The sequence below is a fragment of the Rhineura floridana genome, chromosome 20 (genome assembly GCF_030035675.1).
Source record: "Rhineura floridana isolate rRhiFlo1 chromosome 20, rRhiFlo1.hap2, whole genome shotgun sequence".
NCBI lineage: Eukaryota > Metazoa > Chordata > Lepidosauria > Squamata > Rhineuridae > Rhineura > Rhineura floridana.
In genome coordinates, this window is record NC_084499.1 from 18,882,338 (window position 1) to 18,907,989 (window position 25,652).

General features: G+C 45.2%; 1 protein-coding gene across 3 annotated transcripts in view; it reads right to left on the reverse strand.

Moving 5' to 3' along the window:
• ABL1 (ABL proto-oncogene 1, non-receptor tyrosine kinase) overlaps positions 1-25,652 on the reverse strand; it is a 117,944-nt gene that overhangs the window by 48,579 nt on the left and 43,713 nt on the right. Inside the window, exon 1 of one of the 3 annotated variants that reach the window (XM_061603684.1) lies at positions 11,340-11,879. The exons of the other annotated variants lie outside the window; for them this stretch is intronic. Coding sequence (XP_061459668.1) covers positions 11,340-11,424 — 85 coding nt within the window. The 5' untranslated portion in view covers positions 11,425-11,879. Of the gene's footprint in view, positions 1-11,339; positions 11,880-25,652 lie in introns of those variants that run through there. 3 annotated transcript variants of the gene reach the window in all.

The following is a 25,652-nucleotide window of genomic DNA, read 5'->3' on the forward strand; positions in this document are numbered from 1 at the left end:
GCGGTGTGGTGGCTAAGAGACTTATCCATGAACCACAAAGTCCGACATTCGCCTCAGCCTTGAACCTAGCTTAGGCAAGTCACTCTCTGTTGACCTCGGCCTCCTGCCTGAAATACAGGGGTGACAATAACAATGACCTACCGTAAAGGTTTGTTGTATGTCAGTTTTTGGTCACACCCATTTCACACTTTGGCCGCCTTGGCATGTGGTCCTTAAAGGGTTGACTATGCGTCTATGTGGCCCTTGGCCTGAAAAAGGTTATAGCCACTTGTGTTGTAAGGACTGAGATACAGGCATGCATCCTACCAAGTTCTACTCAGAGTAAACCCAATACAATCCACTGTTTGTGATATGCTTTGACAACTCTAAAGCACTGTATACATTCTAACTGTAATAAAAGAACAGCCTTTTCTTGTTCATATGCTCCAATATGTTAAATCTTACTTTCACCACTTATTTCCAAAACCACAAGAAGTCATTTTCAGACGACCCCCCCCCCCCAAAAAAAGCTCTTGCACACAAGGGATTCCACCCCAGACTAAACTTTGTCTTTCCCCACCTTCAATAATTTTAACAACCGACACTGGAAACCAGCAAGGGAAGTCAATGTTCAAGCTGTCTCAATGGCAAGTCAGCCCCAACAGAAAGACAGCATCTAACATCTATCGACAACAAACACCACGTCCCAAGGGCTTGCAGACATCACAGTCACTTCCCCACAAACTCAAGCCTGTAAAACAGAGACAGACTTCCTTCTGCAATGCAGCTACTGCCAATTAAGGGCTCGCTTACTCAACCAGTGGCACGCTGCGATGTTTCCATCGTCAGTCGCTTGCAGGCAGCCTGTTTGTTCAGCATTCTTCCTGATTTGGTTTGCACACATTTTGCAAGGAGATTAGACAGCGGCAGCTGTTTACTGAGCATTCATTCCGATGGATTTGCAGGGAGGTTATACGACGTCATGCCAAGCAATTAAACACTTTCCAGAACATTGTCTTGTCTCCTTGTGCAAAATGTCTAATTTTGGGGGTGAGAAGTGGGTTTGTTGAACAAGAGTGCCAAATCCACCTTCAATTGTACATCCTGAATTTGCTGGTATGTGAACCCCTCCCACCTGCAAAACAGCAGCAGCCTGGAGGCGCTGATAGTAACGGAATGCACCCATAATAATGGACAATAGGCATCCTGAATTTGCAACCTGCAATTTGCCCCAAGTTTCATAGGGATAGAATCAATTTCACTTATCAAGAAAAAAAGGTGCTGAGCCCTATGCTGGTCATTTGAGACCTTGGCCCTGCATTTCGTTAGATAGTTCCAAGCAACAGTGAAGCTGGCCAAGGTTTCAGATACCAAACCTCAGTGGCCTGCAAAACCCCCGGAAAGGATCGTCCCAAACTGAGTTAACAGAAAACAAAGTGTTAAATTTGAACCAAAGTTTCTTGGCACACAACTCAGGGACTTGGCCTCATTAGACCAGAGTCTATTGGCATATCTCTGGTCAACCATAAAGTAGACTAGCCAGGATTTTGGACTCCCAATTGTTTAACAATGACAGAAGAATGACCTCTGCACCACAAATTATACTGCTGATATGAAGAATGGTGGGGATCAGGTAACCAAGAATGGATTATTGTATGGTAGGACTAAGCACAGTTCAGTGCCAGTACTCAAAACAAATCCTGGGCTCAGAAATTTTTAATTCTGTTTCTCCTGTATCTGGCTCTGGCTGGTGGATCTTGTGGTTCTAGCAAAAATAAAATAAAATAAGATGAAGTGGATCCCACAAGCACAAGCCTACTCTCCTGTTAAACCAGCCTTCCTCAATGTGGTGCCCTCCAGATATTTTAGACTATAACTCCAGCCAGCCATGGGGAAGACTGTCTTAAATCATTTTTTAAAAAAAATCAGTGCATCCATCTGGAGAGGGGGAATCAAAATGTTTTGTAGCTATGGCATTTGTTACTGAAAAAAGAAAAAAGAGGCACGAGAGGCTCTTATGGGACTCCCCAGAGTGCCCAACCCATGCCTTGCAGAACTTCCTCTGAGGAAGCGGCCCTTGCTCATGCTCAGAGCGAGCCAGCCCCACAGAGTCCACGTGTGCTTCCATTTTGCTGTGACAGCAGGACATACTCTTCAAAGTTACTTTAAACAGTGTTCCTCAAGGTTGTGGCAAAACAGCGGCAGTGCCGGAGCTCTGAGGGGCCACCTCACCCACAATCCCTTTCTCTGAGGAAAGACCTCAGAGCACAGCATTGAGGGCCTCACCAGACATCCTTTTCATTTTGCATGAACAATGATTTGTGCTCATGATGGCATCAGGGAGGTTATACACAATTCTGCTTTCAGTATTTGCGCCTGCAAAAGTTTTCAGGGTGGACCTTCTGCTTCATTACCAACTGATGCATGCCCCTTTCTGCTGAAATCCTGCAACCTTTCATACCACAAATCTGGTTCTTTCTCTCTCTCCCCCAAGTTTGTTGTAATATAGTGCAAGAGTGCCCCTCCAGAGGACAATAATGCGGCAACATTGGAAAAGCATCACAGAACAAGTAATAAAGCAAAAAGGTGTGCGGATGGTCCTGCATAAATTCACCACTAATGCTCAATTACAGGGCCTTTGCAGTGGTGTCTCCCCGTTTGTGGAATGCCCTCCCCAGCGCGGTGTGTCTGTCTCCTACATTAATGGCTTTTAGGAAGAATTTGAAAACATTCCTGTCTACCCAGGCATTTGATGGCTCAAGGTTCCTGGCAACCTCGACATCGCTGAACAGAAGAATGCTTTTATCTGCAACTGTTTTTATTATGTTTTAAGCGTAACTGTTTTTAGAATGTTTTTAATTGTTTTTAGAATACTTTGTTGTTGTTAAATTGTTTTGCTTGCCACCCGGGCTCCTTCTGGAGGAAGGGATATAGATTTAATTAAAAATAGTAATAAACAAACTATTGTGCCAAAGACATGTAGCAAAACACACTCACAGAAAACACAACTCTGGAGGAGCCCTGAGTCTGTGCTAGCACAGCAGCAAAACATTTTTTTAAGGTTAAGGGGGGGTGGATTCCGTACCCTTTCCAGCATCCCTGAGGAATCCCACAAACCGCACTTATGCACATGGCCCCACTTAAAATGTGGGTTTTGTCACAGAGCTGTGGCCACCAGTATTATGCAGGGACTGCCATTTTCCTACACACTGCATCACCATCATCCACCTGTGGCATCGCACACATTTGGAATCTGTCTAAAGTGAGATGGACAAGAGTCTTCACCCTACAGCAAAGACAGCGTGCACCCTTGAGCCCAACACAGAGTCCGAGCAAGTCAGAAAGGTTGTCTCTCCTCTATATTGGTGAGGCAAACACTGTTTTAAAATTACATTCCATCTCAAGGGCTCAACTTAAATCACCGGGGATGAGGTGGGGAGATCCATACATGCTCATCGTGCATGTGATGAAGAAAGCTCATCATGCCACAAAGAAATTATTTCATCCCTTTGAAACCTGCCACAGCACACACACACATGGCTGTTTCAAACCAGGTTGGGGGAACCTTTGGCCCTCCAGATGTTGCCGAACAACAACTCCCGTCATCACTGGCCATGCTTTCCGGGGCTGATGGGAGTTGTAGTTGAGCAACATCTGGAGGGCCAAAAGTTCCCCATGCCTGCTTTAAACGTATAATTGCTTATATAATATTCAATTGTTTTAACTGTTTTTCAAATACAGTATGTACATATGTTATTATATGGTAAATTGCTTCAGGGTGCCTCATGGAAAGCGTTTCATAAATATAAATTATTTTATTTTACACATACACACACACAGATGAAGATTATGCAGGCATTTGACCTCTCACAACAGGAGATCGAGCATGTGTGGGATCAAAGCCAAAACATCTCCCTGTGACACTATATGGCCATCTTCTTCAGAAATGGGTGTTTGTTTAAGAGGGTGATGGACAGAAGCCAAGCCTTTCCGGAGAAGCAAGATGCAGCGAGACACACTGGGGAGACAACAAGGAAAGACAACGTCTGGAAGCAAATAAGGCAGCAGAAGGCTGGGGAGGAAATGCATAAGGAATAAGAAGCTGGAGACTAAATTCCTCCTTCACACATACACACCTGTCTCATGTTTAACAAAAGTTATTTAGCTCCATCGAGCAGCAGTTAATTTAGAAATGCATGTCATTCCCAGGGCTGTTGCTCTCGGTCACAGGTATGAAGCCCTGAGAACCTCTGGAGTGGTGGGAAGACTTTTCGGCCTGAGGGCCACATTCCCTTGTGGGCAAGCTTCCCAGGGGCCACATGGCAGTGCAGGGTGTGGCCAGACACAGACACACACTCTCTACGCTCCACCCAGGCTAGCAAGAGGCATTGTCACAAGTCAAGGGCACATTCTAGCCAGGTGTAACCACTAGACGAGGGCTCAGAACTGGGCCAGTGGCGTGTGTGTCTGGTCTGGGGAGAGTCCTGAGGGCCAAACAGGAAGACCTGGAGGGCCACATTCGGGGGTCCCAGATCTGAGGTTGCCCACCCCTCGTGTAGTGGATTCTAGGGTATGTTTGCGAGTAAACACTCAACTCACTGGGCAGGTTTGTTGATCTTCCTAGATGTTGCACTTTTTAGAGTACAAGCCACCATTCCCCTGTACAGGAAGAATGACAGCCACAGGCAAGCTTGTCTTTCAGGAACGCTCCTTTGCCGGTCTTGATTGAGGGTTGGATACAAAGGCAGGAGGTTCCTCAGCCATGTTTTAAAGAATAAAGCTAGACCTTAGCACAGGGATTGGGAAACAGGCCTGAGGGCCAAATGCACCCCCTGAGGTCTCTCTATTCAGCCCTTCGGACTCTCCCAAAGTGACACCTTCTGGTGGCCCTGCCCCGCACATTATTCTCCGTGCCATGTGCTAAGAAGGTAACTACATCAGCCAAGCAAGGGGCACCGCTTTAGACAAATGCTTGGGTGAACTGCCACATTTTTAAACCAGTGTTGGTGTTGCCCACGCCTGAGAGAGGAAGGCATTCCAGCGTCAGGGTGGCACTGCTGAGAACGCCCTCTCATGAATCGCCACATTCTGCATCTCAGAGGTCTGCAGCACTCTGAAAAGGGCATCTCCCAGTGACCTCAAAGTCCAAACCAGCATACGAAAGAGCAGACGGTCTTTTAGTATCCACTTGTATTTTGTCTTAGATTGCTTTTCCCTCCTGCACCTGCATTCTATTTTTAGTGGCTTATTTGTTGTTGTTGCTGATGTTTATTGCTTAATTTCTCTTGGCTTTGTGTGTGTATGTTTAAATAGTTCTAAGCCACTCCAAGTGCTGCAAATGAAGTGGAAGGGCGGGATATAAATGTTTTCAGTAAACAAAGGGAAGCCCTTTGATGCCTCATCAACTTCAAAGGCAGGATCTGAAATACTTGCTTAATTTTCCAATTGAAATCAAAGAGATTTAACTTTTGCCTGCATAATATGCTCTATATTGTTAACAGAGGCGTATAAATAGCAGCTCCTATGGTTAGTCTGAGGTGCTTCCTGCAACTCTTCTGTAAAATGGAAGATAACTGGTTAGTGTTTGTTGCTGTTTACGCCATCACTATGCCACAAATTGCTATTTATCAGAGGGGTAGGGACCCTCTGGCCTGGGGGATGAATGTGGCCCTCTGTGTCTCTCTGTCTGGCCCTCAGAACCTTCCCCAGTCTACACAGCACAGGGTAGCAAACAAAAAAATTGACAAAAAGAAAAATACATACTAAAAAATAGTTAAAACATTTCAAAAAACAATTACAATTAAAAACATTCTAAAACCCGGTTGAAAAGATTGTGAAACACAGTTAAAAATGTTCTAAAACACAGCTAAAACCATTATATTGTCAGTGATCTTCAGGTTGCCAAGAACAGTGCTCTTCAGCCATAAAATGTAAGCAAGGACATTTTCAAATACCTCCTGAAATTTAATGGTGATGGAGAAAGATGCACCTCACTGGGGAGGACATTCCACAAACAGGGAGCCACCACTGAAAAGGTCCTGTCATGGGTCGGCACCAACTGGGCAGCGCAAGTAGCCACTGATAGCCTTATCCTCCATGTATTGTGTGCTTCACTGGCACTGAATTTCATCCATCATATTTAGCTCAGAATCAAACTCTTTCTGTGTGGTACTTCATTTCTTCCAATTATAAGAAGCAGAATCTGGAAGCGCACACACACACACCGAGCAAAAGAGAGCAGGGTGCTTTCGAAGAAGAACAGCAAAAGTTAACTGGTTGCTTCTTGCATTGGATGGCTCTGGGGTTACTGTAATAAGACACTTTTTATCATACAAGAACATCTGCAGAATCCAATGGCTGGGAATGAAAGAAATCACTTTTCTGGTTACTTTACAAACAAAAGGTGGTGGGGTTTTTTCTTCTCAGCATGCATTGTTCTCCCCACTCACCGCAGTCTACACCAATTTAGCAAAGCTTTACTAGGGCTTTAAATGAAAGTTTTTGCTTTAAGCAAAATTTCTGCTTTAAAAGCAGCAGCAGAGCATTAAAAATTTGAATAAAGTATTAAAAGGCTGCAGTAGCTTCTTTGTCTTCTTTTAAATAGCAAGATCATTTTATCTTCTCTTCAGGACATATGGATGCAGTTCGTTTTTGAGACCACATCTGCACTGACACCAGACTACACGTCCCCCATTTGATTTTCTCTCTCTCTCTCTCTCTCTCTCTCTCGGAGGAGACTGGAAGGGGGGCTTTGCAGCTGTCAACCATTTGGTCCTTCCGGTTTCTTAAGATAATATTTACCAGGTGGAATCAAGTAGGAAGACAGAGAGAGGATGGGGGGGAAGAGAGAATGTGAGTATGAATGTGTGGTGTTGTATGGAAGCCACAACTGGTGAGTTCATTTAAGCACCACAATAAAGTGTTAACGGATCAGTATCACCTGAGCTAGTAAAGCCAGCTTTAAAAATAAAAAAAGACCCACCACAACTCAGAAAACACAGTTAGCTAACAAAATTTCAAAGATGATCGTATGCAGATTTTGTTCCACGCATGGGTTGGTAGAAACTATGACATGATTCAGGAAATTCTTGGGATAGAATAATGAAAACGACAAAAAGGAAATGACAGGGGACAAATCTGTTTTGAAGTGGCAGGTATTTTAAAATGAAATGCATAGGCCAATTGGGAAGGCGGATTTAAAAAAAAAAAAAAACACTAACAGAGTGCATGATAGGAAAGTTCAAGTATACCTATACTAGGAATGGATGGATGCAGTTGCGCAATATGGCGTGTTTTGATAATGGCAAACTTAATCTCTAACTTGAACATTCCTGCTCTGGGATCCTACTGGGAGCAAGGGCGGGATATAAATCAAATAATAAATAAATAAAAATAAAATAAATAAACATTCAAGAGGGCTAGTCCCTGCAATGATGGGATTGTAAACGTGCTGGGAATTCATTTTCATCTTCATTTCACTGACAATCAGTCGTGGCCGAGTAAGATTGTCTTCCAAGATAAGGTCTTTAACGGTGGGTCCGTAAGTGACTGTGGAGGCCAATTCTAGATCTGCACAGCCTCCCACAGCTTAGACATAGGCTTCCAGATGGAAGACAGTCCTGATGAGGATTTGCTTGACGTGCCTTCTGCTTAGCTTGTTTGTCCCTTTTGTCCTGTACTCGTGCTTCTCCAAAGTCCATAGCACCTTTGATAACAGCCGACCTCCAATTGGGATGCTCGTGGGCCAAAGAGTCCCAGGTCTCAATGCTCATGTTACATTTTTGTAGATTAGTTTTAAGAACATCTTTAAAACTCTTTTGCTGTCCACCGATATTCCATTTTCCATCCTTAAGTTGGGAGTAAACTAGCTGCTTTGGAAGATGGTGATCAGGCATTCGAACAACATGGCCGGTCCAGCGAAGATGATGTTGAAGGACCATTGTTTCAACACTGGTAGTCCTTGTTTCTTCCAAAATGCTAACATTAGTCCATCTGTCTTCCCAAGTAATTTGCAGAATTTTCCAGAGGCAGCATTGGGCTGGTTGGGTGCAGAATGAGTTTGGTGAGGTGGTACCCCATTCGCCCTAATGGAGCAGCCTCTACCACTAGCACCTATGGCTATTCTGGTGGCTGAATTTGCACCAGCTGAAGGTTCTGGGCTTTCTTCAAAGGCAGCCCTACCCAGACAGCATTGCAGTAGTCTAGTTAAGAATGTCAATGATAAAAAGAAAAGATACCAGCAGTGATCCCTTAGGTTCTAAACAGCCTGAGTGGCAAGTAGGGCGTAAGGTCAGGGGCAATCCAGCAACAACCCCATGGCATGGTGGGAGGCTTTTGGTCACCCAAGTACACACTGTCTGCATTACACAATATATGTGTTCACTGATACCAATAGCAATATATGTGATTTCGTTTTGTAAATTGCCTTGAGGGCACTTATCAAAAGGTGGGGCGCTGATCCAGTAAACAATCAAACCAATCAAATATCCAGTCACCCAGCTTGGCCAAACATGTGAGGGACAAGAGAGTGGGGGGGGGAGAGAAAATAATACATGGTAATCTTTGTAGTGGTACCCAGAACAGCACATGATGCAATAATGAAGTGCATACAGACTATAGGCCCAAATATTGGAAAGAGCATCTCCATCAACCAGACCAGGGCTCAAAATCCCCACTCGGACATGAAGCTCACTGTGTGACCTGGGGCCAGTCACTGCCTCTCAGCCTAACCTACCTCACAGGGTTGTTGTGAGGATAAAATTAGGAGGAGTAGAAACTCGTACACCACCTTGGGCTCTTTGCAGTAAGGGTGCGATATATATGTAATAAACAAACCGGCCCCTTGACCTAAGATCTGCAACGATGCTTGGGGTAGGCAGCATGCATCTGAGATCCTGGTTCAGGTACTGACATGATGGAGCCTTGTAGAGTTTGGGTTCATAGCTTCCCCATGCTGCATGCCTCCTTGCCTGCCTGAATTCATACGAACATAAGAAGCTGCCTTATACAAAGTCATGCCACAGACACTGACGGGGGTTTCAAGGTTTTAAGACACCAGGGACTGAACCAAAGCATGCACACAGGCACTGATCTACAGCCCTTTCCATGCTGGCTGGTGGCTTGCAGAATTTGCCAACCTGGTACCCTCCATGTGTTTTAGACTACAACTCCCATCAGGCCCAGTCAGTACAGCACAGCTCTGTGCTGGCTGAAACTTATGGGCGATGGGGTCCAAAACATACAGAGGGCACCAGGTTGGCAAAGGCTGCCTTATCACACAAGCAAAGCCCCAGGGTTAAAGCCAGCTCATGTAGGAGTTCCTGATTACCATTCCCTGCTACCCTGATACCAACTGAGTGAGCATACTGGCCAATAGCTGAAGCAGTGAGACATGAGGGGAGGCCAGGGGCTCACTGGGTGACCTTGGGGGCCAGTTGCTGCCTCTCAGCCTAACCTATCTCACAGGGTCTTTGGGAGGATAAAACGGAGAGGGCTGGAGGAACATGTGTGCCACCTTGAGCTCCTTGGAGGAAACGTGGGATATAAAAGCAATGTAATAAATAAATGCTGCAGTACTGCACTTTGCAGGCCTACTGAAGGGGCCTTGGAGCACCCTCTTCCATCCCTTTCCCAACCTAGATGGCTGACTATGGGGATGCATTTTTTAACATGGAGGCTAGAAAAGTGTCCCACAATATTTATAAACAGGGGAAAGATCAACATTCTCAAGAGCCAGATCTGCATTCCTAATTGTCTGGCATTTCTTTTTTAACAGTCCTCTGGAGGCCCAGTGCCTATAATATATATATCTTTTTAATTAAGGTCTTCTTTAAATTTGATTCTGGCACCTAGAATTTAAAATATTATTTTTCCAGCCCCAATTGTAGGCAAAAAAAAAAAAGTTTGGTTGCATCCAAAACCCTTTGAACCAGAATGTAATGAATAGTACGATAAAGGTGGCAGGATATTTCCAAACAGTTCCTTAAAGCAAAATTGGCTGAGAAGATGGAAATTGGGGGAGGGGGGAATGCTTTTGCTTTGAGCTGAGAATCAAACTCAACAACTGCTGGAGCCCCAAATCTAACCAAGAAAATGCAGCTTCCCAATTCAGAAATGTTTACAAGCAGGCCACAATTTTTGCCCCGAAGGTACTTATTAGAAGTTTCTATGATCCGCTTTTTAAAGAACTATTTTGCTTCTCATGGAAAATTCTCTGGCCAACGGTCCAACAGACAAGCAACAGATTGCGCTGACTGGTTCAAGGAAATCATGGGGACTCGCTTCCGCTTGCTAAACTGACGAACAAGAAGAGGCTTCTGGCACGTGTGATGTTTATATATGAATGACACCCAAAAGCCTCAGCCTACCCATTGTCCAAATCCATTGGCCTGCCTACATGGACCAAACAATGTCAGAAGAAAAGAAAACTTTGGGTAGGGAAAATACATACTGTTGATGGTTGCAGAAATAGACAACTGGGACAACAGATTAAGGAATTGCTCAAGTCTAAATGCAGAATCTGTGGCAGAGTCACAAACTGAATCTTGGCCCCCAGCATTCCAAAGGAAGAGCATTATGGTATTACAAATCCCTGCCTCTATTATGTATTAAGCAAAGGGCTGCCTTTTCACTCCCAGGTCTCGATGCGACTTTGAAGGCCACTTGCAACAACCGCAAAATAATATCTGTAAAGTTGAAAATGCAGATGGACGTTGAAAGAGAAGTTTAAAAGATGCAACTAAAGTATCTGTTGCAAAAAAGCAAGACGAACTGTAGTAAAAACATCAACACAACCCCAAACACACACACACACCTTTTCTATATTAATTTTTGGATACGCTGATGCAAAGCTCTCTCCGAGAACAAGTCTTGCTTTAAAATTCATCTTTAAAGCCCATGTGGCTTCATCCCTTGTTCTAAAAAGCAGCCGCCTAGGCTAGGCTAGGCGTAAAAGATGCCCAAGGCGCACAGATACATGGTTTTGTTCAGCGGATTGTCAGTAGGCACTCTTGATAGTCTTCGACCATAAATGGAAAAGAATCAAACACACTTTCGTATATCGTAGTTAATAAAAGTCACCTGGTCTTGGAAGATGCATGGAAACCACTGAGAGCACAAATTTCTTCCTTGCCCCCCCCCCAACAGCCCCACCATGCCAGAAAACCATCAAGTGCAGGCTGACTTTGGGGAAGGGCCCTCTGAAGTATCACAGTTCATCCCCCCCCCCCTTTAAAGGAGCTGCTCTTCTCTGGAAGCACATTGGCCGGAGGCCTAGGCAAAGGGAGCCTGGCCAGAACAATCCAGCTAGATGGAAATTCCACAGAAAATCTCCTCCAAACGGTCTGCAGCTCCAAACTCACCTTCCAAGTAGCAGCTGGAAGATGAAGAAAGTCCTTTTTTCGACTTGCAACCCACCAATTTCAGGCAAATCTCCAACATTTTCATTGGTTAGAGCAAGGCTCTTTGGTTTTGTATGCGCTCTCTCCCTCTCTCTCTCCCCCTTCCTTTTCTTCTTCTCCTGAAAACTTCACACAAAAGTTCCCTCCGGTACAAAAAAAAAAGGGGGGGGCTACAAATCCAGCCTTTCTAAGAAACGGTTAACTCAGGAAGCCAAAGTAGCGGATCATCCATTTTTGACATGCCCCACTGAACCTTTCCGCCTTAAAAAAAAAAATTAACTTGGAGTTTTTGGGGTTTTTTTTACATTCTTTATAGTTTCTAGAGTGGCACTGGAGAAGGTGACAGGAGGGAGAGTCCTCCCCCCTTTATTTTTTTAAAAATAGAAAGCTGGGATAAACTACTTCAAGCAAGAGTTCCTACTAAATTTCGCCATTCCACCCTCAGACTCAATCCCGTCCATCTGTCCATCCGTCCGGCAAGCGGAGGCTGCTTACATTGAACTGCCAACAAAGGGCCCCCTTCAGGCTTTGGTTGCCTGACTTCGTGACATCATGAAGCAAGGAACGCCCACTGCACACTTTAACCCCTCGTGGCTCCGCTTTAGGGATGGACGAATTTAGCAATTTCGGTTTCTCAACACTTCCTTGTTTTTCCCAATCTTAAATTCAGTGCTCCATATCTGTGATTTTTTTATAAAAAAAAAAAAATCTCATGAAAATTCGTCAACATTTTAGGGCAGATCTCTCCCAATGTACATATTTTTGTATGCAGTTTTGACTAAGATACACATTTTTGCAATTTTCCCTAATAGAATGTATTCTCGAATGTTATTTTCACTGTTTGCATGCTTTCCCTAATATATGCATTTTTGCGCACATTGCTTGGTTGTAACACTTCACCATGAAATTCAGAGAAAGGATGATCGTGTTTTTCTCATGTTGGTTTAACAAGGGTCAATTAGGTCGTTCCTCATTAATATGCACACAAAATCAAAACAAGAACTGATAGCAAAACGAAAGCCAGGGGATTTATATGCTTTCTTTTTTTAAAAAAAACCTGCATTTAAAGATAGGAGTCCATATTCCTTTTCATGCACCTGTCTCTATTACCCTTGAGCGTTATTCTTCCTATGCATATTAAACTTGGCACTTATCTACTGGGAAGTCGATAAACCACTAGGCACAGTCTAGCCATAGACCAGTAGCCACCAATGGTTCTTGCAGAGGTTAAAATAAAAAGCCTCAGTCTCTGCTACATATAAAGTTGGCTTATATGTGGGATGGGGAACCTGCAGCCTTCCAGAAGTTGTTGTACTCTGTTAACTCCCATCATCTGTCAACCACTGGCCATGCTGGCTGGGGGTGATGGGGGTGAGGAATCCAACAAATATATAGAGGACAACAGGTTCCCCACCCCGTGATCTTGGAAGAGGCATTTCCTTGTCTCACGAGGGAATGCCTCTTCTAAACAGAGGCATTCTTTCATCTTTTGTATGCAGTAGGGAATGCTCCTTCTTAGATCAGGAACAGGGGATATGTTGGCCTTCCAGATGTTGCTGGACTCCATCTCCCAGCATTCCTGACCAACAGCCATGCTGGCTGGGGCTCCTTTGGAAAGTACATACAGCTGGAGGAGAAAGTTGGAAGAGTGACACTCTTTCCCACTTCCTCTTTCAGCTCTATGTGCTTCTCGATTAATTCTGCTAGATCTGACTTTTATTTAGATCCCTTGGAAAAGCAGAGTAGGAACGGAAGAAGAGCCCTGCCGGATCAGGCAATGGCCCATCTAGTCCAGTATCCTGTTCTCACAGTGGCCAGCCAGATGCCCATTATGGGAAGCCCACAGGCAGGCCCTGAGTGTAACAGCACTCTCCCTTCCTGCCACTTCCAGCAACTGGAATTCAGAAGGATGCTGCCTCTGATAGTGGAGGTAGAGCACGGAACATGTCTGTGTGCGTGTGCGCTTTCTCTCTCTGGGCCAATCTGGGGTAAAGCTGAGAGAAGCAACCAGAGCAGGCGGCATTTGCTCAAAAACCCCAATGTGTCCATGGGCCCAAGAAGGTTGTTGACCCCTTGTTCTATGGCATACCACAATATTTTCAAGTAATGCTTTTTGTAGCCAGACAGTGCAGAGCAAAAAATAAAAAGGCGCGTGGGGGGGAGAGGTTAGACTACAAAAATAATGGTAATAAAAGCACCCTGAGCATTATGTAACACAGAGGGCACCGCAGTTCTGATCTGCCCAGACAGGAAAGCAGTTCTGGGAAATTGCATTGTGGTCACATTGCAGGGAGTGTCACAAGAGGCATACCCTGAAACTGAGCAATTCTGACCTCTTCTGCTTTCCATAGCGTGAGGTTTCTCCATCACTGCAGCTGCAGGAATGCAGGATTCCAGAAGAATTCCAGTGGAATTACTAAATGGGATTACTAAGACCGCCCCCATTAATGCTCAAAGGGGGGGGTGGACAACAGTGTTAACACACTCAATGCAGGAAGAAAGAGAATGAGCAAGAAACAGTCATCTGAGCAGCTTCACACTTGCATGCCAGCTTTTATTCTTTTTAAAAAAATCCATGACCCTTCCCCCTCAAGACAAGTACAATACCAGGAGAGAGCATTACGTTTCCCCTGCTGCAAGACACACAAGTGAACATCGAGAAGGGGTGGCTCAGTTTTGATATTTCAGGTTTCCTCTGCAAAGAGCACAAGATATTTCCATCTGGCCTCTTGGGTGCCGAATCTGGGGGTTGGTTCAGATTCTCCGCACTCCCGTTTTGCAATGCACTCAGCCACAGAGATCTTAGGTCCAGCATCCAGAGAGAGAGACAGACAGACCGACACAGGGGTGAGGGAGAGAGATGAGAAGCAGCCTGGTCCATTTTTTACCTTCAGTCCTACCTACCATCAGCATGCCTTCCCCCACCCCCAAATATTACTCCCAAGTGAAAACTCTGAGTGGGGATTAGATCCGCCTTGACTTTAGAGGAGATCTCTACTCATGTGAATTGCAAGCATTATTAACATTAAGGCACCATACAGCATACAACCTGCTGTCAGGATAAGGCATTGATTCAAAGCATTTTTATTCTGGCCTTCAGCCAAAAAAAAGGCTCACAGAGATGATTACAAGTGCCAGTACTTGCCCTCATACTTACAACGTAAAAGACACGACACAAAAGAGGGAATGGGACGCAGGAGGAAAAAGGAAAACCCAGACACTGTTTCTTAACCTGATGCCCTTTGAGTTCCTGTATTCGCTCAACCATTGCCCTTTAATGTGTTCTAGACCAGGGCTGGCCACTGGGTGGTCCTTGTACGAGAGCTCCCATTATTTCCAACCATGCTGACTGGGACTGATGGTAGCTGGGTCCAACATCCGCAGGGCCACAGGTTGGCCACCTCTGTTCTAGACCCAGTTGAGAGAGTGGTGCTGGAACTGGTCTAATACATTGATACCTTGCTGCTTGTATGCACACATACATACGTCCACACACAGAGACAAAGTGCTCCTGCTTTTGCCTTGGGAGATACTGAAGGATGCTGAATGGTGGATTCCCCTTCAGTTTGAGCTCCCTGGTTACAGACCACAGCACTCTTTATGAATTAAGCACAGTTCTCCAGTGGAGAGGAAACAGTTAATATAAGCCTTTTTCCAGAGTTAGAGGACCGAGCATGAGGGATTAAATTACATTTGAGGAGTGAGCAAAAGTGGAAGAAGAAATGGAGGAGGGAGGAATAGAAAAGAAAATATATGCTGAACTGTTTGCACAAAACATTAGACCCAGCAGGGATGCGGCCTGAACAAGGAGGGAGCCAGTTATTTCTCTAAAGTTATCTCCAGGGCAGTTGAAAGAAATTACACACACACACACCAGCTATTCAGATCTTTTCGGAGGTGTTTCAACGGAAGGGCGCACAATAAAACATTGCTTGCATGCTATACCCGGCTCCCAAACAGTGGTTGCAAAATTATTAGGGAGTAAAAAAAAATAAAAAATCAAGTGCTTGAATTTCTTATCCTGTCCCAAACCCACATTTAACGAGGAGCTCGTTTGTCCCAAAAGGTTATCCAAACAAACATTCGGGCCAGGGAAATGAATCCAGCAGAGCACTTTTGCTTCATGACTCGCTGGATCCGTGCTGCTGTGTTGAAAAACAAACGCTTGGAGAAAATCAAGATGCAAGCTGAGGGCGGAAGTGGGCCCCAATGACTTACCCAGAGAGGCACAAAAACGTGCCCTTGCTACCTGGGGAATATTAGCAATAATCTGGGGAGCCACAGTTGAAATCTTGCTGTCATAGTCAGGGTAGGACTGTGCTGCAGTGCTATCTGCAACAACACCAGGAGCGTGTGTAAGAACGTAGGAAGAGCCTGGCTGCTGCATCAGGCCAGTTGCCCATCTAGACCGGCATCCTGTTCTCACAGTGGCCAACCAGATGCTCGCAAACAGGACCTGAGACCTGACGGCAACTCTCCTCACTTGCGATCCCCAAAAACTGGTTATTCAGAGACAGACAGCCTCCAGCAGTGGAGGGAAAACTTATCCTTATCTGCCATGATTTTTTCTACTCCTCTCTGAAAGCCATCCAAGTCAGTGGCCATCACTGTAAGAACATATATGAAATAACCCTAAAGTAAGAGCCAGGCAGGCCTCCACCGGGAAGGCATTCCACAATACAGGGCACTGCCTTCTACCAAGCCAGAGCTAGCCCTTCTAGCTTGGAATCAGATGCTACCACCCCTTCTTTTTTAATTAAAAGACTTTTCCGTGCCAGCACTCAGGCAACATCCTGACCAGGTATTTTTGTCTGGCTATAATGCATCCTTGAAGTGAGATAATGCCTCTTGCTTGCCTGGATGGGGTGTGGAGAGATGTGTCGGTGCAGAAAAATAATATTTATTACCCACAACAATACAAAATATATGATTAAAAACAGTTTAAAACAAATTACACTCACAACTAGAGAGGGTCCTAAATCCATCCATCCATCCACCCATCCATCCGTGTCAAAAGCCAGAGTGAAGAGGTGTGTCTTCAGCATACATCAAAAGCTATACAGTGAAGATGCCAGGCACACCTCTGAAGTCATTTAGGGCTTTAAACACGACCACGAGTGCCTTGAACTGAGCCTGTAAATGAACTGGCAACCAATGTAGCTGCCTTAAAGCAGGGGTTATATGAGATCCAAAGGGAGCCCCAGCCAGTGATCTGGCTGCTGCATTTTGGACCAGCTGAAGTTTCCAAGTCATCTTCAAGGGCAGCCCCACGTAGAGCGCATTGCAATCATCCAATCTGGAAGTTACCAGAAAAAAACCTCTTTTGACTTCTGTGTGGCTGCAAGGGAGCCTACTGCTTGCAAGAGTCATATCCACAGCCCGCCCAGCACTGCCATGCTCCGGAAGGTAGCTCGTGTGGCTATGCAGCCCTCCTGCTGAAAAAAGGCTCCCCACTCCCAGTTTGCACCGTTTTAAAAAGGAAAAGAAATCCATGATGGGACCCAGCAAGTTTCTCTGGGGAGAGCATCCCTCCAGAAAGTTGTCCTCGTCCTCCACCCAGCGAACCTCAGATGGCGGAGGATATGGAGGAAGGCAACATTATCCCAGACTGTTTAGGGTAAGGAGAGCCCTAAGGGCCAGACAGAGGGGGCCAGGGGACAACATTTGGCTCCCAGGCCTGAGGCTCCCCACCTGTGCGTTACAGCAACAGAGAGAATCTTGCAGCAGCCTAGGATTGTATCCAGTGCTACTCCTACTCAGAGTAGATCCATTGGAATTAATGAACATGTCAAAACTAAAGTCCATTAACCTCAGTGTGTGTGTGAGTGGAGAGAGAGGCCCTTCTGTCTCCCATGGAAACCCCTTCCTGCTCAACCCAGCTTAACCTTGGCAAGTTTCACCAATCTCTGCAGGACTCCCCTCCCCCTCGGTCCTGAAGCTGCCTCTCTCTTGACTTACAAAAACAGCTGAGAAAATATTCACTTTCATACATATACGAGAAGGTGCCTCAATTCTCTTCTGGAACTTACTTGGAAACTGAAAAATGCCAGATTTTGCATTTAATTTATATATATGTTGCATCTTTGCATCTGATGAAGTGAACTGTACTTGGCCAAAACTGTAATAAAATTGGTCTTTAAGGTGCCACAGAACTGTTTGCTTTTTAAAAAGCTGAGGACTGTGGCAATAAATAAGGGGGGGAGGGCAAATGCAGCACTCCAGGCCTCTGCATTTGGCGCTTGGAACTCTCTTCACCGGCCCTGCTTTGCACACTGAGTGCTTTTGCTTGACTGGATTGTGCTCCTGAACTCTGATAACGCCTCTTGCTTGCCTGACTTTCAAGCATCCCTTGAAGGCTTTTTTTATGCCGATAGGACTATGCAAATTGTTTAAAATGTCTCGAGTAGCCAGTCAGTTTCAATGATTGCTTTGCGTTGCCTTTAAATGTTTTTATGATGCTGTGCACTGCCCTGATGTTGTGCAAGAGGGTGGTATATGAACACTTCTATAAATAAAATATATAAAAGATAAATAAATAAAATAAAGAGGTGTTGTTGTTAGGGGAAGGACCATAGCTCAGTAGCAGAGCATTTGCTTTGCATGCAGAAGTTCCCTGGTTCAACCCTTGCTATTTCCAAAGTAGGGCTGGGAGAGTTCCCTGGGAAACTGCTGCCAGTCAGTGCAGACAATACTGAGCTGGATGGATGGATGGATGGATGGATGGATGGATGGATGGATGGATGGATGGATGGATGGATGGATGGATGGATGGATGGATGGATGGATGGATGGATGGATGGATGGATGGATGGATGTTGTACACCGCCCAGAGAGCTATTGCTAGTCGGGCGGTATAAAAATCTAATAAATAAATAAAATAAATAATAAATGGATGGATGGATGGATGGATGGATGGATGGATGGAAATGGCCTTCAAGTCGATCCCGACTCATGGCGCCCCTACGAATAGCGTTTTCATGGTAAGTGGTATTCAAAGGTGGTTTAGCAGTGCCTTCCTCTGAGGCTGAGAGGCAGTGACTGGCCCAAGGTCACCCAGTGAGCTTCATGGCTGTGTGGGGATTTGAACCCTGGTCTCCCAGGTGCAACACCTTGCGTGTGTAGAAGCTAGCCTCCTGTACAAAGGTAAAATCTGCATTCATTGCTCTGCCCTATTTATTTTCCCTGGCCCTGCCCACCCCTGGCATGTAGCCCTTCAAAGATAATCCAGAAGGGAATGTGGCCCTCGGGCTGAAAAAAGATTCCCCACCCTTGCCTGGAGAAACAGCTTATGGCTGCCTTAAATTCTTGCCAACGCATAGAAGCGTTACAATGCTTGGGACTGATGTGCATGCAAGTTACAGGCAGTGGATGACAGTGGAGTGAGTTCCATTTAACCACAAAAGCTCAGACAGGAAACAAAAACAACAGCAGCAACATTGGCTTTTGTCAAGAAAATTGCTTCTTTGGAATCCTGAATCTCCTCTCTTCACTTTTCATGGAAAATGAGGCATAAAATAGCCTTAGAAAAAGCACGCGTCCAAAGCACTGCCAGACGTAAGAATATTTCATCGCGATACAACTACAGACAGAGGGGTGTTTGGGGGTGCTGTTGTTTTTTAAATCAAACGTGACTCCCTTCACCACCACCCCATCCTTCTAGGGCTCAGTTTTATAAAGCAATCTCTAGCTCTGAGGTAATCTTTGCATTCAGGATTTAACAGCTCACCTTTACTACAAATCCAACCTTGCTTATTTTGCACCACATGCCAAGATTTACAACTATCCTCTTTCAAAGATTGGGACCCCTTTGCATGTCTAAAGCAGAGCCTACAACCTGATCAGCCCCAGACATGATGGCAGTTGTAGTTCAGCAACATCTGGAGGGCCAAAAGTGCCCCACAGCTGATGTAAATTGAAAGGCTCAGCTATAGCCTTTTGCCATTCTCTAGCTTTGTAACCTGAACAACTCAGTTAAAACATTCCATGATAAAAAGTATTCACATATGCAAGGGCAGGCCTCGTATAAGAAGGAGTGAGGCAGTGATTGACAGCTGGTGGTCTGTGTGTCAAAAGTGGCTCACAGATGGCCGCCCCCTGACTCACTTACCTGTGCCATAACAGTGGCTGAAACAAGCACTTTCTAGACTGTCATTATTTTCAGGTGGGATTTAGTCACATGTCAGCAAATTCCGCTTGCGCAATTATAGTTGATGGGGAGGTCTTGAACAGCAATCCCTCATGACCAAAAGATCAAGCAGGGAAACACACTGGAAAAGAGAAACTGCATGTAATCTGCAGGTCACAGGATTCAATTTTGGGTGGGTGCAGAATAATGGAATCATTTCAGCACAGAGTGAAAAGGAAGCTTTCAACCAAACCAGGGGGAGGGAAACGTTTTCAGCTTGAGGGCCACACTCCTTCGGGGCAACCTTCCAAGGGCCACTTGCCAGTGGTGGGCAGGGCTTGAGAAAAACGTGGGCGGAGTGACAAATGTAAATTCTACCTTCATACAGTAGGCTAGTTTCTACACACACCCTTCTCAATCCCCAAATTCAGGTAAGAAAGGAGCATGATCAGAGTTCAAGGACACATTACAGCCAGGCAAAAATATTCAAGAAGGGTGCAAGGCAGGGCTGGTGAGAGTCCCAAGGGCCAGACAGATAGGTCTGGGGGGCAACATTTGGCCTGAGGTTCCCCATTCCTGCTCCAGAAGACATTTCCAGCAGCCTTTCTCCCCATCCCAGGAAGAGAAGCAGTGCTTCCATCAAGAGCTTTCACTCTGAGCTTTAGTTGTAAATATGCTGGTGAGGGAAGCTACTGAGTAGAGTGACCTGGGTCTCTCACTCTGAGCTTTGTCCTAGATTAGCCCTAGACAACATAGTTGCCAACTGCTAGAATACATCTCCTATAAGGACTCACATGCGGAAATCCAGAGTTATTAAAGACCAGCGGGTCTCCTGTTAAGCCCCAAGCCAGGATTTCCCTGCAATTGTTGGTTCTACTCAGATCCTTTATTTAAAAGTCTTTGTTGCTTGGAAGTTGGCCAATGAGGATATTCCATGTGTGAAATGCCCTACCCTAGAACTTCTTAGTGGAGATTTATGAAGGGTGCTGGGGGATTCCATTTCAAAAACATTCCCCGTCCTCCCTCCCTTCTTCATAAAAAAGGGAAAGGGGAAAAAAACAAAGGGGATAAGACTCCATGGCATGACAGAGTCAAAGGGTTTTTCTGGGAGGGAATTAAGGGTTTTGCTAAGCATGGAATGGCAAACCCGTGTTTAAGATATAAAGTAAAAAGGACTTCAAGCCATAGACAACATTCCATTAACGTATACAGCCTGATGAAATCAATGAGGGAAGTGATTCATGGATTTTAAGTGACAGCTCATTTAAAAGAAATTGGAGGTGCTGCAAATTCTTATGCATTTAATGCTGCCTCATGATATCCTTGCAGTTTATTGCCATGGCAAACAGATCGTAAATAATGCAATGGCATCTCCACCAGTTGGTCAGCAGCAATGACCATTGCTACATTCTCTTGGGATTGTGTACAAGAAATGGGGAAGTGGGGGCACTTCACAACTACACAGGACGTAAGGAGAGCCTGGCTGCTGAATAAGGCCAAAGGGAGCCCATCTAGTCCAACATCCTGTTCTCACAGTGGCCGACCAGATGCCCCAGTGGGAAGCCCACAAGTAGGACCTGAGCACAACTGGGCTGTCGCCACTTGCGATCCCTCGGAGCTGGCATTCAGAAGCATACTACTCCCTCCAGCAGTGGAGGTAGAACATAAGAATAGCCCTGCTGGATTGGGCCAAAGGGGGGCCATCTAGTCCAACCTCCTGTTTTCACAGTGGCTAGTCAGATACCCCAATGAGAAGCCCTTAAGTACGACATGAATGTAACAGCACTCTCTTCACTTGTTATTCCTAGGAATTGGTACGCTGCCTCCCACAGTAGAGGTAGAACACAGCCATTGTAGCTAGTGGCCATCAATACCCTTTTCCTCCATAAATTCATCTAATCCTCTTTTAAAGTCCTCCAAATTGGTGGCAGTCACTGCCTCTTGTAGGAGCAAATTCCAATAGCTTAACAATGTGCCATGTGATGGAGTACTTTCTTTTGTCTGAATCTCCCAACATTCAACTTCACTGAATGTCCCCAAGTTCTACTGTTATGAGAGAGGGACGCATTAATCAGGGAAAGCACAATTGGAGATACACCATCAAACAAGCTCCCATAAATGCTTTTCCGATACAGATTCCACGTGGAATTCTTTCACAGCCCCCTCTCCCTTCTCCTCTTAACTTCTTCCTAAACAGCAGAGAACACGAAAAAATGATGGGGGTATGGCCTATTTCGAAACCGCTTCCAGTAACACGGTTTTGTTTAAAGAGAATGCATTAAGTGAAACCAGCTGTCCTGAAGAGGTTGGTGCCATCTGGTGCTTGATCCGCGAGGCCGCCTCTTCAGCGATATGGGAGTAATATTTCACCACTTAATATGAAATAGCGGAGAGGGAGGCGGAGGAATGCCAGCGAAGATCAACGTTCAGACCTGCACATTGCTTAGGTCTAAATATGCCAGCAAAATAATTGTTAGGTTTTCAAGGGGTTAATTCCTACTGAAACTGGTTAAAAAGGCATCTCCTTCATTGCTGTCTCAGTACAGCTCAACACATACAAACACAGAGAGAGGAGGATAGGCAAAGCTTTGCCAGGAGGGAAAGACGCTTTTTACCTCTGGTGACTGGTTCGACTCAGGGTGCCAAGGGATCGGATGATCCGAGTCACATGAGACAGGGCTTTCACAAAAGCTGGTGCTGGTGGGAGGGAAAGTCTGCTAATTAAAAATAGACAAGTCTGGAATACGGAAAGAAAAGAACAGCTTTCAGACTTCAGCTACAAAACCAACAAACACAGTGTGTGTGTTGCAAGGCCAGAGGCAGCGCAGGGTGCTTAGGAGGAAAAGCTGGAAGGAAGAGCACAAAGACGGGAGCCTTTGACAAAGCCAAAGTGCAAGAGAGTTTTTAAGAATCCTTCGTGTTTATAGATGGGAGAACTTTTCACATTTGCACGCTTTTAACAGGAGCAAATTTGGGCACTTCGTCTCGAGGTGATTTTTGTATCTGTTCTTTAATACACTCCAAGTAACACTGCTAATCCGGGCCTAATTCAGTAGCCATTTATGCACCCGATGAAGTGGACTCTAGTTCACAGAAGTTTTAAGTTGCAACAAATCCCTTAGTTCTTAAAAGGTGCCATAAGACCCTTCTGTCAGTTTTGCTGCAACAGAGTAACCACCCCTCTGGAAACAATAATATTTTCCTTCTTTTTGTTATTTTGGCAGGTGTCTTTCAAGTCTCAGATCCAACTAAAAGTCTTTAAAGCCAACATAATTTATATTGTATTGCCAACATTTGTCATCATAAAAAAACCCCATACATTTTATCAAATTTATATGGCGTCTTAAAGATGATATCTGAATAGCACCTGGATGGGGAACTTCTGGCCCTCCAGATGTTGTTGGACTACAACTCCCATAATCACGGACTAATGGCCATGTTAACTGAGACTGATAGGAGCTGCAGCCCCATCCAAGGAAAGGGTGTGGATCAGGGGTAGAACACCTGCTTTGCATGCAAAAGGTAAGGCTGGGAGAGACCCCTGCCTGAAACCCTAGAGAGCTGCTGCCAGTCAGTGCAGACCATATTGAGCTAAATGGACCAATGGGTCTGACTCATATTAAGGCAGCTTTTCATGTTCCTATTTAATTCAGGACTATGAGGACTAGAATCTCCCTCGATTTTTAGGGGAAGGGGGTCATTTCCAAGTGGTGGAGCACCTGCTTTGCATGCAGAAGGTCCCAGGTTCAATCCCCGGCATCTCCAGGTAGGGCTGGGAATCTTCCCTCTCTGGAGAGCCACTGCCAGTCAGTTCAGATGTGGATGAGGAAGCCATGGCTCTCCAAATGGTGCTGAACTACAACTCCCATCACCCATGCAGGCTTGCGCTGATGGGAATTGGAATCCAACAACATCTGGAAGGCCACAGGTTCCTCCATCCCAGGACTAGTGCATCAGACTGACCACCTCCCAAGCTAGACAAAAACAAAGGGTGGAATGCAACGCTAGTCCTACTCAGAGTAGACCCACTGATGTTAAGAGACATGACTAACTTAGGTTCATTCATTTTAACAGGCCTACTCTGAGTAGGACTTAGTTGAATACAACCCAAAATTAAGGAGAGTCCCATTTTTTGTTCACACTGCTGAGCAAACCTGGGGGGCAGGGGGAGGCTATTTCATGACCCACTTCCTGTAGGGTCTCCTTGTAACTTCCCTCTTATTCCTGATCATGGCAAATCCTAACCTGATCCCTCCAGCCCCAAGTTCAAGGCTTTCTCTTAGCTCTCATTTATTTATTCATTCCATTTTTATCCTGCTCTTCCTTTGAAAAGGAGCCCAGGACAGCAAACAGGCAATAAAACACTAAAAAGATTTATAAAGATGTCTTTAAGATGTTTGATATATAACATATTAAAGACATCTTTAAAAATAAAACATATTTTTAAAAGCTCTAATCACAACATGGGGCGTTATCTTTACATCACACAGTCATAGAATCACAGAACAGCAGAGTTGGCTAAAGATCACCCCCACAGTGAGTGGCTCAGGGGTTATGTGCCCTGCCACCTGTGCAGCCGTGGGCAAGCTGCACAGTCCCAAGGAGAGCCCAGGTGCCCCCCAGCTGGCAGTTGCAGAAAAGGAAGGGGCTGGCTTGTGCAGCTGTGGCAAGCTGAGCAGGCCCTAGGGAGGACTAGCCTCAGAGGGAGGCAATGGTAAACTCCCTCTGAATACTGCTTACCGGTACAATGCAGGAATCCAACTTAAAGCATACCTGACAGATGACTGTCCTTGAATGCCTTCAGGGTTGGAGAGCCCACTCAATGACGCATGCCTTAAATTGTTTCATATCCAGCAAAGGACACTGTTTAGGCCAGGGAATGGGGACCTGTGGCCCTCCAAACGTTAAAAATTGTACGGAAATAAGATCACAATGGTCAGGAAGACTTGGGCAGATCTAAGTTATGTTCCTTGGAATAAACAGATTGGCTCTGGGAAAGGCAAGGAAGGAAAAGCTCTCTTAGAGGGCTAGTTGTACCTGAACAGGGCTCCTTGGCACCTTCTAAAGCAACAGATTTTGGGCAGTCATAGAAACACACTACGCGATGGAGAAGGACCAAGGGCAGAAGGCTACAGAATGTTATTTCCCCAAAAAGGGACTACTGGCTAGAGGATACAGAATGGGGTTCTCCCCAAACTTCTAATCAACTGAAGCACACTTAAAAATAAAACTCATTCTCTTAACACCCCAAAAGGCTTACTTTCAGAATATGTATGAGTGAGAATTATATCTCTGCCCATTCATGGGTTGCATGAGCCACTGATCTGCCAACCACGATGAGGTATGCTCAAACTGGGAACACGTACAGAGACCCAACGGGCAGCCTCCTCAAAGGACAGGTAATTCTACTGCCTCTCCACATTCCCATTACTTCCAATGGAGAGACGCAGCAAAAACTGCCTCACCGTCACCCTCACCCCCCACATAGCAGAGGATGGCTGGAAGTCAGAACAGTAATTCATGCAGAGGTACAGCAAGCAGGCTTCTCTATGAATGAATCCTTTCACTTTTTTTTTTTTTTTAGGTTTCAGCAAAAGCTCTTTCACAGCACAGGGGGTGGAAATTACTGACAGAGAATCTCTGGGCAAAATGCACTTGTGAAATGGAGCTACTGAAAATTCTGGACAACCGTGCTGAATAGGATCTCAATTTTTTTTAAAAAAAGGCCGAAGTGCATGTGAAGAACAGTCATTTCACTGAGCAACTCCACTTGCCAAGCACCGGCTCATTAGGAGGATTCTCCCTACCAACTGCAAAGCCACGTTCTTTGAGTCGCGTGACACAGAACTGACAATGTCCAAAGTAAGAGCAAAAGTATTTCCGTAAAGCTCACTCCGACTATCTGGGTTGTAACCAAATGTAGTGGTTGCAAAGTGAGAAGGTGTCTATTCATCACTCTGAATGCCAAACACAGGAAGTGAAAGCTACGATTCATTTGTTTTTCACCAGAATTGCCTTAAAACACACAGAGGTCAATATTTAAAAAATATTTCATAAAAACAACAACAACTTCTCCCTCTGTTCAGGGTTATAAAGTTGGCTGCTGTTAGGACCAAAACTTATTTTACACATAAACCATAAATCTAAGC